General features: G+C 37.9%; 2 protein-coding genes across 2 annotated transcripts in view; both read left to right on the top strand.

Moving 5' to 3' along the window:
- Positions 1-14,368, top strand: part of LOC125230703 (serine/threonine-protein kinase S6KL) — a 94,096-nt gene that overhangs the window by 10,090 nt on the left and 69,638 nt on the right. Inside the window, exons 5-7 of the mRNA XM_048135960.1 lie at positions 4,222-4,329; positions 4,836-4,994; positions 11,891-11,979. Of these exons, the coding sequence (XP_047991917.1) occupies positions 4,222-4,329; positions 4,836-4,994; positions 11,891-11,979 (356 nt within the window). The remainder of the gene's footprint in view (positions 1-4,221; positions 4,330-4,835; positions 4,995-11,890; positions 11,980-14,368) is intronic.
- On the top strand, positions 5,232-6,372 carry LOC125230705 (autophagy-related protein 101). The gene has a single exon (XM_048135962.1). It carries the CDS (start codon positions 5,368-5,370, stop codon positions 6,028-6,030), a length of 663 nt encoding a protein of 220 aa, XP_047991919.1. The 5' UTR covers positions 5,232-5,367; the 3' UTR covers positions 6,031-6,372.

The following is a 14,368-nucleotide window of genomic DNA, read 5'->3' as shown; positions in this document are numbered from 1 at the left end:
AAAGAAAGCAAAACAAATGACTACTCCTTAAAAGAAACTGTAGCACGACCAAGTTTCCCACGCGTAACGCAGGTAGAAGGTTCCGCCGGCCCTTCCGATTCCAACGGTACCGCACCATTGTTTCTACATTGCGATGGCCGGCCACTGCAGATGCGCGGGTCCAGCGTCCCGTTACTCCCGTAACACCCCCTCCACGCGGGGTGACGCCACGCCGCAGGAAGGAAGGAAGCGTCGCTTTCACCCACGCCGTCGGGTGGCATAAAAGCCCGCCGGGACACATCCCAAGTCAGTTGACATCCCAGTCTGCTCCTAACTAGGACCTTACTCTAGGCCTAAGCTAGCTCCTTGCTAAGTACGGAGAAAGCCCGTTCCGATCACACATTGCGTAAACCCCTGCGTTTGGCGTAAGGTCGCAATTCCGATCACACACGGAGAGTCTTCTACTAGCAAGGCGTGAGCCCGGTTCGGAGTACGTCTCGTCACGTCACCTCTTTTCGGTACACCCGCTACCGTCGCGTCCATAGTCAAAGTGAAGTTCAGTGAAAGCAACAGTGTACAGTGCTAGATATATCACTCACGGCATTCGTGTTACTTAGTGTTACTAGACTACATTGTATAAGACTATTTGTGTAAACTTGCGTGTAACTCTTGTGTTGTCTAAATAAATCCAATTGGAATCGTTGTTGTTGTTCTGTTAAGCCAGGCCTGAACCCTCACCATCTTATAAGAGTGTCGACTTATTGGGACCCTCAACCCAATTAGTCTGCGCTCGGTAAAGGGAACAACATCACCCCCTTTACCGCCTGTTACAAAACCTAATTATCTTCTTAAACTAATACAAATCTGCTTTGTTACTACTTAAACTAAAACACAACAGAAAACGTATTAAACGTAAATTAACGTTTCAATTTAATTAGAGTCCCAAACAAACATCGATCGCGGCGAAATGCGTCTACGGTAACATACTACACAAAAAATTTAATTCTACAATTTAATTATACTAATGTCAAAAGCTACGCGAAAAAGTCGATCACGGCGAAATGCGTCTACGGTAACATACTATACAAAAAATGTAATACTACAATTTAATTCTACTAATGTCAAAAGCTACACGAAAAAGTGCGTCAAGTAAAAAAATCTAGTGATATCTTTTTCATTCAAGGTGAAATGCGATTCGGTGAATTACTACAACAATTTTATGCTTTTGGGGTACAGGTCTAACAAATCCTAGTTTCTTAGAGAAATTTATTGTATTTGAACTAAAGAATATTTTCTTTAAAGTTAACGGAATTCAATATCAACAGGTTGTATTTATAGGTAGAAATGCCTGAAAACTGAAATACCTGAGTCGATTTGGGCTCGACGTTGGTATTTTAACACGTTTTTGTGTGAAATACTGGCGTGTATTTCATGCGTCCGTAGTTTCTGAGCTGCATGACCCTAAAACTACATGCTGTGATTTTGCTGTGTGTTTCTAATGTTTCTATTGTCATGTGGTAAAGAAGCCAGTCCGAGATATATTTTACTGTATGTGACACGACATGCATTAGCCCCTTTCATTTACGACTATCGTATGTGATTAAACTTCCTTCACACCGACACGTTTTCGTTATCTGTCATATCTGAAACTCCGAGACGCGAGGAAGGATTACTCACTGATTGCAGAGGTCAGTTCTTTGGGTCAATACTTTATGTAGATATGAGGTAATGATAGTGCAAGTCTGCAATTACTGGCTTAGTGTGGAAGATTCTGTTCGGCTTTGGCTCCCTGAAATTATTCTTAGTTATGAATTATGACGAATTAAACAAACCTGTGATTTCACTCTCTAGTCATCGATGACATCTTGATGTTCTGTTATTTGCAAGTCCATGTTTACATATTTACAAGCTACTTGAGCGCTTCATGTTATGTCTGAATTCGTTTGAATATTGTACACCTTAATATAATGAAGTAAGGTAACACATCGATTGATTCCTACGTGCGGTATTGCGCGTAAACTCCACGTGGTCGGCTCATTCTGTCCCAGTGATAGTCATTCGCGTCGTGAATGATTAAGTTATCTCGTTCTAATTATACCAGGATCGCCCGCTGCCCTACCTATTCGTAAAACATATATTGACCTCGCAGTTATAAGACCTCGAGACTTGTAATAATTATGCGTAATTATAGGTCAAAGTAATACTGGTTTTAAGACTAAGCAGAACGAGTTGAAAATGGGTGAGGGGATGTTAAGAGTCTAAGAAATTGCAATAGGAACATCGTCTAAATTGCGAAATAATTGTAAATCTTGTACTCTTTTAATTTATTATAAAACTAGCCTTTGTCCGCGGCTTCGCTCGCGTTAGAAAGAGACAATGGAGCCTATGTCACTCTCCATCCCTTCAACTATCTCCACTTAAAAAATCACGTCAATTCGTCCCTCCGCGGACGCGTTTTGCCGTGAACGGACCAACAAACAGACACACACACTTTCCCATTTACAACATTAGTATGGATTAATAAGTACTCCAGTCTTTACAGAAGTTGTTAAACAATTTTAATAAATTCTAAATATAAAACTATCCATTCGTGAGTGGATCCAAGAACCACTCATATCAATTCACCGGCTACAAAGGAGGGGAGGATAGGAGGGGATCTTACTCTACTACGTACAGTCTCAAAATACTTCCATCCAATCGTTTATGCTCTATTTTCTAGTCGTTGTTGCTAAGAGAAAAACCTCGGATCGGAACATGTCAAGCGTTTATTTAACGTTAAGTTTTTTTCGTTAAAATATGTTAATAAACTCGACTGTATTCAGTAAAATAAGTCGTGTCGTCAAGTGAGGATTCTAATGACAGGATAGTTTATCAACAATATTTGCATCCAGGCCAAGGGAGGTTTGTGTCAACTGTCAATTGATACTGTTGACATACACTTAAGTTTGATAACATTTGTTTATAATGAGTATTTACTTGCAAGAAATACTGCACTGTTGGAACAAGGTTCTCTCAGACACGCGTAACAATATTTACTGTCGTGATAAGACTTGAAAATATTTTGTTCTAGATGTTGTGAATTGAGAAGACGACAGTAGGATACATAATAAAATCAACTCTGTTGCTCATAAACTATTTATTTTAAAGACAGATACAGGCGGACTGCAGTCCAACTACACTGCTTCTAAACTGAAGTTGTTGTTGGCGGACAGTTGGCATATAGTCTCCATACAAGTTGCTCTTAGACCCGAGATCCAATCGGTCCAAAAAGGCAAAAATTTGTCTGACACAAAATGGTTGACCTACAAAAATGTTGGGATTCCCCGTTTCCCGTGGGAAATGCCTCTGAACTTAAACTACTGGATTGCTTGTCCTATTAAACTACTTCTACTCGTGATAAGTGTTTAAAGGTGGTCTCGATAATTCTAATGTGCGTTATCGGGCATTTCCTTATCGTTCGCGTCGCGGCGAGACGTCGGCGTTACTGTTTATTTGCTCAAATAATTAGGTCACTTCAGGTTAATACTTTGCTGTCGGATACGTACTATGTAATTATTCATTCAAGTTTATCTCACGTTATGGAAACTTTGCTAATAAATATAACTGCTTTATAATGCCCAACACTTGTGGAAAGCGAGTATAACTTTATCCGATGCCTATGGTTTAATACGAAAAACATTGAATGCTCTGGCAGAAATTTTAAATCTTTATTCCATTTGATGTTAACAGGAATATATTTCCTCTCACTGGCACTGGCAGTGTGTTTTTTTTTGCAATTTCTTTCTAAAGGGTTTCACCTCGCAGAGCATTCCTCACCGCCGGTCGGATTGCAAAAAAATATATGGCTTATTTAAATTTAAAAGCACTTCGATAGTGTGCAAATCCGTACTAATATTATAAATGGGAAAGTGTTGGTGTTTGTTGTTAGTCCGTCTTTCACGGCAAAACGGAGCGACGAATTGTCGTGATTTTTTAAGTGGAGATAGTCGAATGGATTGAGTGTGACATAGGCTACTTTTTGTCTCTTTCTAACCCTCCACTACTCTAAAATTGGGGGGTGGAAGTTTGTATGGAGCATTCCGCAATTTTCGACTTTAACGCAAGCGAAGCCGCGGGCGAAAGCTAGTTTTGATATAAAAGTCTGCCATCCCAACACAACAACAAGAAGTCCTAAGACATTTTTCACGAGTCAGTTACCTACTTGAAAGGTGATAATCAAGTATTAAAATGATTTGTTTTCAGTTTCAGAATACATTCCGTGCGGGGAGCTGTTGGCTTTGCTGGACCGATACAGGGTGTTCCCTGAGGAGCTCGTCAAGATCTTCGTTGCCGAGATTGCCATAGCTATAGGTAAGTACCTATTTTCGTTATTGGATTAACCCCTTGAATCCCAGGGATCGAAATTGTCAGATAAAATATGGCTTTAAGGTTTCGTAAAAGATCGAAACTGATGTCCATTTTGGACAAGTATTAGATATTAAGGGTCGGTTGTCGGTTGCACCAAACCGGCTGCTACCGAATTTCGCGTTCGTATTTTTTTTGTATGGAAATCACCATAGACTTTTGCTGCATGACGTTGATGTGTCTGTTATCTGAGGTTGATGCAACTGGCCCTAAGGTAGATCTTTTAGTTTAGTTACGTATGGTTACATTTCGTAGGAATTCACGGTCAGCATTCAATATTCGCAACAGGCAAAGTGTCCAAATTTATCGTTACACACCTTGGAATTATAAAATAAAGATAAATTAGGTTACATATGTCATCCATCTGACGGTACGCAGCGCCCATGACGAAGCAAAAATAGTCCTAAGATTTTTATAATCTCAGCCAGTATCTTATAAATACCTCATTCCAGATTTCCTCCACAACGCCGGCGTGATCTACCGCGACCTGAAACCGGAGAACATCCTCCTCGACAGCAACCACCACATCAAGCTCATCGACTTCGGCCTTTCCAAGTGGCTGTCCCTCGGCGCCCGGACCACCACCCTCTGCGGCACGCTGCAGTACATGGGTGAGTTTATAATAAATCCAAGCATAGGCAGTGGATGCCACTAATGAAGTAGATAAACAACGTCTTTGGCTAATACGGCATTATAAGTTCATTTCGTATTTTCGTGTCACGGTCCCAAGAGAATTTTTGCCAATAACGTTTAGGCAAACTCTCGGTTAAAAAAACTACTTCCTATACATATGTAACTTAGGTCTAGACGGCACCGACTAAAGCGGTCATTTTCCATTTCAGCGTGGGACTTGACTCAATACCTATTTTAATAGTGAAATGGATCAGTGCTCCACTCGGGTCAAATCTTACCCCACAACCTCCCTCGGTCGCCAGTAGCGAGGCGTGCTCGTGATTATGTCAGTCGGAGGTCAGTGACCCCGAGATGAATGCTCGGAGCATCGCGTTCGAGCTGTCCATGGAGGGTCGGCAGGTGGACGAGGTGGTCGCCAGCATCTTCCACACCGTGCTGTTCCACCGCTCCAGCGGCAAGTTCACCTACAACAACGAGGAGAGCTACTCCATCCGCACCGTCAGCTATGTCGACGTCGACTGCGACTTTATCGACTTCACCTACGTCTGCTGCGAGTCGGAGGCGCTCGGGAGGAACGTCAAACGCGAGATATCCGACTTTTCCGACTTGCTCCGCGGCGCCGAAAACACTGCCACTCCTCGCGGCTCAATCAGCTTAGAGTTTTTCCAAAAGCGTCGCGCGCGCTGGCCGTTCCAACCCGAATGTGTCCCCTGGGAGGTGTGGACCGTGTACTGCGAGCTGGCCGAGGCGCGCTCCGAGCACGACATGCGCGCGCAGCACGAGGGCGTCGTCGAGATGCTGCAGGACAAGATCGTCTTCATCACGGAGATCATCAACCGGCACGAGTACGTGCCCAAGATGCCGAGCCGCTCCGACGCGGACCTCATCTTCGACACCTCGTACCCCGACATCCAGCCGTACCTGTTCAAGATCCACTATAACTTGTCCGGCGCGCCGCCGCTCACGGTGGGCAACACTGTCCGCAAACTGATACGAGACACGCTTTCGTTGTGATGTCTGTCTCTCTATTATCTATAACATGTTTGCACAAAACATGCCCTCTGTTCAAAGTGTAAAATGACCTACAAGTTTAAAGGCCTGGGTAACAAAAATGCAGGTTTTAAACTGCCCTGACGCGCTTGAAGTCAGCGTAGCAATAGACTGGTCAAAGTGTATCAAGAGGGTATATAAAATAGAACACCGATGCCTAGATTCCCTATTTTTCGGCTATTTCTAAATCGATGTGTGATAAATATTCGCTATTCCGCTTTATATAAATATTATATTGTACATCAAAATTTTAATTGGACATGTAAATTGTAAATAATTATGACAATTATAAATGTAATTAAGTAATTCATGTTTTATTCTATGTAATAAGGAAAGTGTAATGTTTTTTTTTAATCTTGACATACATAATAATCCTTGATATACGCAGCAATATAACAAATTATAGATTGTACTTATGTAAATGTTTTTGGTCGCACAGTTATTATTTGTCGTAACTAGAGTTTGTTTGGAGCGTAGCGCCGCGTCGCACTTATTTTATTCATTACCAACACGGCTCTACGTCTGTAAATAGTTTTGTTTGTAATTAATAATAACTATACTTTTGCTATCTATTCTTTTCAAACGATTTTTGAAAGAAGATTAATTACAAATGTGGTGGAGTGAAGCAAAAGTATCGTCATTCTTACGCTTATATGAAAGCTATGTCTTTAAGTCTTAGTAAGTAAATTTAGTTGTAATTTTTTCAGAGCTATGACTCAGAAGGCTGGTTGATGTGTCCACTCATTTATATGATTTATTTAAGGTTCGCGTATCGTTTACATATGAGCTCGCTTCGGAGGATTCACGTTCATTGTGCACTGTAGAAGTTACAATAGTTAGTTGTCTAGTTATTAACACGAAGAAACAATTGTTGCAATTAATATAGTTTTATGGGGTAGGTATGTTTCTTAACCCGCGACACCAGTGGAAGTGCACGATAAAATATTAAGTAAGTATGTATCTATTTGGTGGCAGTCTGTGTATAGTGTTTGCTATTGTAGGACGCTTAGATGTATCGCTGAGTGGTACTCGCTCAGTCTAATTTAGTAAAGTCATTTGACTATTTCGTGTGTATTTTTATATTAAAATAGAAGCTTTTGTGATATAGCTAACGAAAAAGAAAATTTATGAATAAAAAAACATATTTCGGAATTATTTTATATGTGGAAAGTAATTTAGATTTATACTTATTGAGCCATTGTCGAGAACTTTAAATATATGTATTCTTAGATATGTCAGTGCACACTGTGTATAATAATATAACTACAGTTGTAAGACAATGTACAGATCAAGTAGATTTTCTCATTGAATTATATTATGAACCGAGTTATATTAAGGTACGTTAGAGATCTAGATGTACGTCTCACAGTGATCGTCTGTGTGGGTGTGTAGTTTTAACGATAGCTTAGATAAAGGTGCATGAAACGTCTCATAGAAATAAGAATAGTAGATGTATTAGTTTGCAATTTTGTGTTGTTGTCTTAAGTTAAAAAGTTTTCCCTTTTAGTTTACGTCGTTATAGTTCTTTTGAATTTAATCTGTAGCTTTCGAAATGAAGGTGTTTTAGGCTCCACATGGAAATTGGGTAAAATTCTAAATTTGAATCAGCGGGCCTATTGTAGTCGCCTATATCGCGTAATAATTACAAAATAAAAGAAGCTTACGCAACTCTCTTAATCTATTTTTATATTTATAACTAGAGGTGCAGGTATTTCCAAATCTTATTATTTGACTTCCATAGATTTTACTATGCCACTTTATAAAGGCTACTCTCATTCACTCTCACTCTATAACACGTCTTTAGTACTGCAAAAGTATGTAATCATGAGAGGAACACATCATTTTAAATACATTTATAAATGCGATTTTGTGGAAAACTCCACACAACTCGAGGTATCCTAAATTTTCGTATTTGAACCTGATTAATATAACTATAGAGTTGCCATTTCAATGAATTTCCTAGTATGAGGTTAATGGACAAATAGGCCCGCAGAACGAATAAAACGTTGACGAACACTACCTGATTTTGCCAAACAATGGTTTTTGTTTCCATTATTCGGAGGTCATTCAAGGGCGTTGCGAGTCCATCCACGAATTTCTGATTGTTTACTCTCCTACCTCATTTTGTGACTAGCTTAGGCGTGTTTGCATCTCGATTGGATATAGTACCTATCTATTTATCTATATTTATCACTATATAACTTTGTCACCAAAGATGAGGCTGTACATACCTTGAAACTTTTCTTCTGGAGGTCGATGGACACTTATTTTTACTGAATGAACTGACGCACTGATGTGAGAGTGACATACGTTACATAGTAATTTGGTCAATGTACTTTTATTCGCGCGGTGTCCATAGCTCGCAGGCGAGAATCAGTGACATCAAAATCTCTTTGATAATATTAAAAATGAAGTCTCTAAAGGACTCTTTCTAATAATTTTAAAACTAAACGGGACTTAATCGCGTAAACACTTACATTTATATTATTATTTAGTCCAGTTTAAATCAATACACTGTTTCTAACATTTTATTTCATTGAATTAGATTTTAAAAGGAATGGGAAGGGTGTATACCGCAAAAACCCAAATTCGATAATTCTATATGTGCTCCTCTATTTCTCGAATATCCTCGAGGGTGATGTTAGAAGTAGGGATATATAGGCCCTCAACATGGGGCCACTCACTATGCATCGTAAGTCACTCCACTTTTAGCCACTCACGGCATTCATATTTCATATCAGGGAGTACCTTGTATATTATTTACAATATTGGTGATAAGACAATATATTTTATTCGATTGCGTGCCTCATTCAAAAGCTGGAAGTGTGGAGCACATTGTAAATAGTCATTTGTGTCGTTCTTATGGAAAAGGCGCGTTTGTGGAGGTACTTACGTGAAACCATGCTCCAATAGTTCAAAGTAACTATCTGACTATCTGCAGTATAGTCAAAAGAGTTAAGGAGTTTTAAAGAATGTTAACAAGAAAATTAAGTAAAAAGACTAAAATCCATTTGTATTTATTATATCATTGGACAGATATACCCCCTTATTCATAAACGTATTCTAAAGTTATCAAGCCGATAAAGTTCGTTTGTCCCTTTCTATCACACCAATACGTCAGAAAGGGACAAACGAACTTTATCGGCTTGATAACTTTAGAGTACGTTTATGAATAAGGGGGATAGTATTTATTTTCTTTGTTTACATTCTTTAAAGCACAAAATAAAGGAAAATAATCCAACACGTATAATTTCGTACATTCACCCCTTATTACTTATCGCTGTTACTTTCGCAAAAGTTGCGCGTATGCTACGAATAATTTTCAGTGAGTAATAGAGATATCAAAGGTCAATGTACGAAATCATATTTGCATAGACTTTCATCACACTCGCACACTAAATGTGATTTTGCACGCAGGCGGAGCGTGAGTTATAGAAAAATATTTCTTCCAAGGGAGTTATGAAATTTCTAGTACCGTATTTTACTTTTTTTTTATCTTTTTACATATTTTTATATTGCAAGTGTGATGAAAAGCATTGTGTGTAACTCGGGGAGTATGAATATTACAAACTCGAGTCTTTAAATTTAACTTACTCTCGTTAGTAATATTCAAGTTCCTCCCCTTGTTGCACAATGTACTATTCCTTAAGAACGCCAGTTTTCTGCACATTGTAACTTGCTATGGCCTTATTTGAAAGATTATATATGTCTGAAGAGAAGCTGAATACATGACGGCTGTTACATAATAGATTATATAAGAAGGCGACACGGGAGGTATATGTTGTGATGTGTAAGTTCAAAATAAGCTGAAATCTTAGTCTTGTGATAATTTATATATAAATATATGAATAAACAATGAAGTATTATGTTTTGTATTATTTTCTAATGTTAAAACTCAACTATTTCCTATATATAAAGTGTCATTCACGATCACAGATTTGACAAATCAACCACAGGCTACTTGCCTTCCAGTCAAATCAGCTTCTTTTTATGAACTATCAAAACATTCGTTTTGATAGTTCTTGAAGGGAACTTGACTGTAGTTAAAATAATAGTTATTTGTTTTACAAGGGGGCAAAGTAGTAGTTGTTTAACCGCACGTGCCAATATTGAACCGCGAGCGTAGCGAGTGGTTCAAAAAGTGGAATATTTAGCGTTGCGAGGGTTTCAAGGCACGAAGGTTAAACAAACTTTGCCACCGAGTGAAACAAAACTTTTCACCACACCAACACGAACAAAATACTGACAATAAAACATCAAATTAAATCCATCAATTTATTCAATATTTATGATTCAAAATCATCATTTATGGGTACCTAAATTCTACCAGCCAGCATAAGACATCAAGTTAAAATTTGTATGAAATTACTTTGCCCCCTTTACCAGTTGGTGTGGTGAAAAAGTATTTTTCTCAAACATGCAATGAAATATTGTCTTTACGTCCCCGTATATAAAGTAACTGAGTTGACCGGTGGTTGACCGTGACGTCACTCAATTAAATTTCATATAAATTCCATATTAGCAAGTCGTTCAAATTCGTTTTGACAGTTCTTAAAAAGAAGCTGATTTGACTAGGAGGCAAGCAGCCTATTTGAACGACTGTGCTGATATGGAATTAAGATGAAATCGTGTTGAGTGACGTCACGGTAACTCAGTTACTTTATATATTTTTGCCTGACTTCTTAAATATAAATTGGATTTAAAAATAACTTCTGTACCTGTTTTTCTTATAATTATCTGATGCTTATTTCGTGCATGGTATAACATATTTTAAGTACAGTCAAGTTCCCTATTGATAAGTAACATACGAAACTATTATCTATACTTACAATACAAACAGGACCAGCTTTATATTTAAAACTCAAAATGAAATATGGCGAATAACGGGCTTTAAATAAGTTAAAATTTTTTCTGTGAAATTGAAGTGCCGGCGCTTTCTACTTTAGGCCGTAAAATCTAGTGTTTCAATGCTCTTTGAGTAAAAAATATGTAGTACGCACCTAATTGCTCATTGTCCAGTCAGCATTAAAAGTTGTAGCGATTAGATTCTGAGAAATACATTTTGACGCTAACTTACATTTAACGCTATTTGGAAAACTATTAAATGGTATATTTGTACGCTACCATTGATGCTAACTGTACATTTCATCTGATATAAAAGTTTTAGGCAAGTAGCCTAAAAAATCCATAAAAACAAGCACGCTACAAACTGGACGGTGAAGTGTTTATGTGTATGCCAAGGAGCCCGAACAGGAAGACTTCGTGTGCTCCACAACACCGAGAAGTTCCTACCATCGATAAGTAATTTTATATTTTAATTTATTTTTTAAGTGTGAATGGAGGAATGCTAGTTGTATAGAGCACAAGAAGTTTGAATGTTTGTTGCCTTAAGGCCGTTTTCACATTATCCGATCCGATATCGGATGTAGGAAGGATTTCAATGGAAAAAATCCAAGATGGCGCCTGTGATATATGGGAGATCAGTCCTACATCCGATATCGGATGGGATAGTGTGAAAACGCAGTAAGTCTGAATAGAAGAGAGCATACCATGAGTAGCAATCTCGCAAGCGAGTCCTACTTGAAGTCGCGCAAGATGTAGCTATGAGGGTCCATACGGTTATGCCAATAGTGTCAAGACACAATTACCCCTATTTATCATTCATGACTACTGCCCATCTACTGTTTTGAAGACTAAAAAAACATATGCAGTGCCTATTACTAAAACCACAATTCTCTTCTATTCAGATACTTATTTATTTACTATTCTGTATTTAAATAAATTAACCTTTATTTATCATCAGATCATCACGCTTTGTTCGCAGCCCCGGAAATACTTAGCCGGGAGCCTTACGGCCATGCAGTGGACTGGTGGTCGCTGGGTGTCGTCGCCTGTCGAATGCTGACTGGTCAAGTAAGTGGATTATTTTTATATTAGGTTTAAAACTGTCGATAAACCTGTTTTTTTGTTTTTAGAACCGTTTCGTTCGTGTAAGAGCGGTTTCGCACCACGTCCGATCCGAATCAGATCCAAATCCTTCTTAGCCGTAGAACTATTTGTATCCGTACCATCCGTACTTTATTTACACACTACACTACATCCGATCTCCGTCATCCGATTTATTTCCGTCATTCTTCGGATCCAGTGCGTAAACTACCATACAAATAGTTCTACAGCTACCACGGATATTATTTTTTTGATTTGGATCGGACGTAGTGCGAAACCGCTCTTAGATATAAGTAATAAATTCTCCGTCCAACCGCCATACGTCGTCGAAATGAGGGGTTGAAATTTTTGAAAGACCTAGGTTAAGATTTTTTGTCTTTTAAAGGTACACAGAATATTCAAAACGTTTTTAAATATTTCGAGGAAATCCACGCAGAGAATATTGGTATTGGTACTCACAAAAGCGGATGGAACGAATGAGTGAATGAAAATATGCATGTGATTAACCAATAAAATAAATAAATAAAATGGTAGCTCTTGAGTGACAATGAGGAGGCACACTCAAAGGTGACAGATGGCGCCACCCTATTAGTCCATTGCACAGATAAAGAATTTCGTACGCGAGAGCGAGAAGGTGATATGTTTTCTCTCTCTTTCACACATATGAATGACAGTGACATGTCTAGGCACTTGCAAAGGCGCCACCTGGCGGGATAAAATGTCAGTGTGCCTCCATTGCGACTGTACGAGTATAACGGGTGTCACTCATACCTACAATCTAAATTTTGTTAATTCCACTCATGCCAGCTCTCATTAATCGACTTGTACAGTCAACCAATTGGAACCCTAGGCCACTCTACAACCATGTCAAAATGACAAGTAGTAAGAGATTTCTAACAATCTGATTTATAACGTCACTATGACATGGTTCTACAGTGGCCTAGGGTTCCAATTGGTTGACTGTACCTGTATTTGATAGGTATATTTTTTCTCATAATGCTACTTAGTAATTTGGTCAATTTTATGTTTTAATTCTAAGTTAGTAAAAAACCGGCATCGGCGGAAACTATCAATAAATCAAACATTCCTATCAAATTACTTGGCTTCAATATTTCGATATTATGCTGTAACGGATATTTTCTGATTATCATTAATAGATCCTTCCTGAGCTTATTCCGCAATAAATAATTCAACCCATTTGATCTAAAATTGCTTTGTAGTGTTTGGGCAAGTTAGGGCACAGAACACTAATTTCCCTTTGTGTTATATTTATTTATATCTCCGAATTCGACCCAAAATTTCAGGATGATGAGACATAGTTATTAGGTACGCTAACTCGTGAGATTATTTGTTCTTTTTAGGGTTCCAAAATGAAGTCTACAAAACCCTTATAGTTTCAAAGTCTCATGATAATTATCATGATAATTTCAAACAAACTTAAAAATTGGCTAACCAAAAAATGTTTTTATACTGTAACGCAATTATTCGACATTGACATATCCACTAAACAATAATTTATAAATAATCCTTGTACTATCATATCAATTTCATTCTCAAAATATTCTATTCGAATTGTAATTTTATTAAAATGTAACCTACATAATATTTGTTATTGTAATATTGACTCTTAATTTTATAGATGTTACAAATATGTTTTGAATTGATGATACAAAATAATTTATTCCCTGTTGTTGACATGTAATATTTTAAGAATATTATGAATAAATGAGTATGAGTATGCGTTACCAACACATACAGCACACACATTGCTAAGAAAATAATTTATTGTGTAACATGTTTTTAAGTAGTGCAAGAAAAGTCTCTATTAGTCCCCGTTTCACCAGATTCTTGTTTCGCCGGAGTCTTGTTTCTTCGGAATTTCGTTTAATCGGATTGTTTTGTTACTTGTTTGTTACTTAAAAAAGACAATCTGGCGGTATAGGAATCAGGCAAAACAATAATTTGGTGAATCAGGAACTAATCAAAGTCCCTAACAATATCATTGTTAAAAATGTTTCTGCTACCGAACTATATTGACCTAAGTTCCTAAGTACTAAACTAACTAAGATTTCATCGCCAACCTCTGAACATGACACGCGAAGTTAAAACACAGATTTCCGCTAAGATTCGACGATAGGGGCCGCTATTATGATCTTCAATTGCTTCCGACGTACTACAAATGCTACAATTAGTTGCAATACAACTTTGTTTTTTTTTTTCAATGTATTTTGCAGTAAGGAATCTATGCAAGATACCAATGAGCGTTCTACATAATTGTTTCCTATACCTAAGATGTTGAAAAAACAGTTTGTGGTTCTATCGAGTGGACCTGTCGGGAGTATATAAAACACAAAAC

The sequence above is a fragment of the Leguminivora glycinivorella genome, chromosome 10 (genome assembly GCF_023078275.1).
Source record: "Leguminivora glycinivorella isolate SPB_JAAS2020 chromosome 10, LegGlyc_1.1, whole genome shotgun sequence".
Taxonomy (NCBI): domain Eukaryota; kingdom Metazoa; phylum Arthropoda; class Insecta; order Lepidoptera; family Tortricidae; genus Leguminivora; species Leguminivora glycinivorella.
This window is presented reverse-complemented; position numbering and strand designations above follow the sequence as displayed.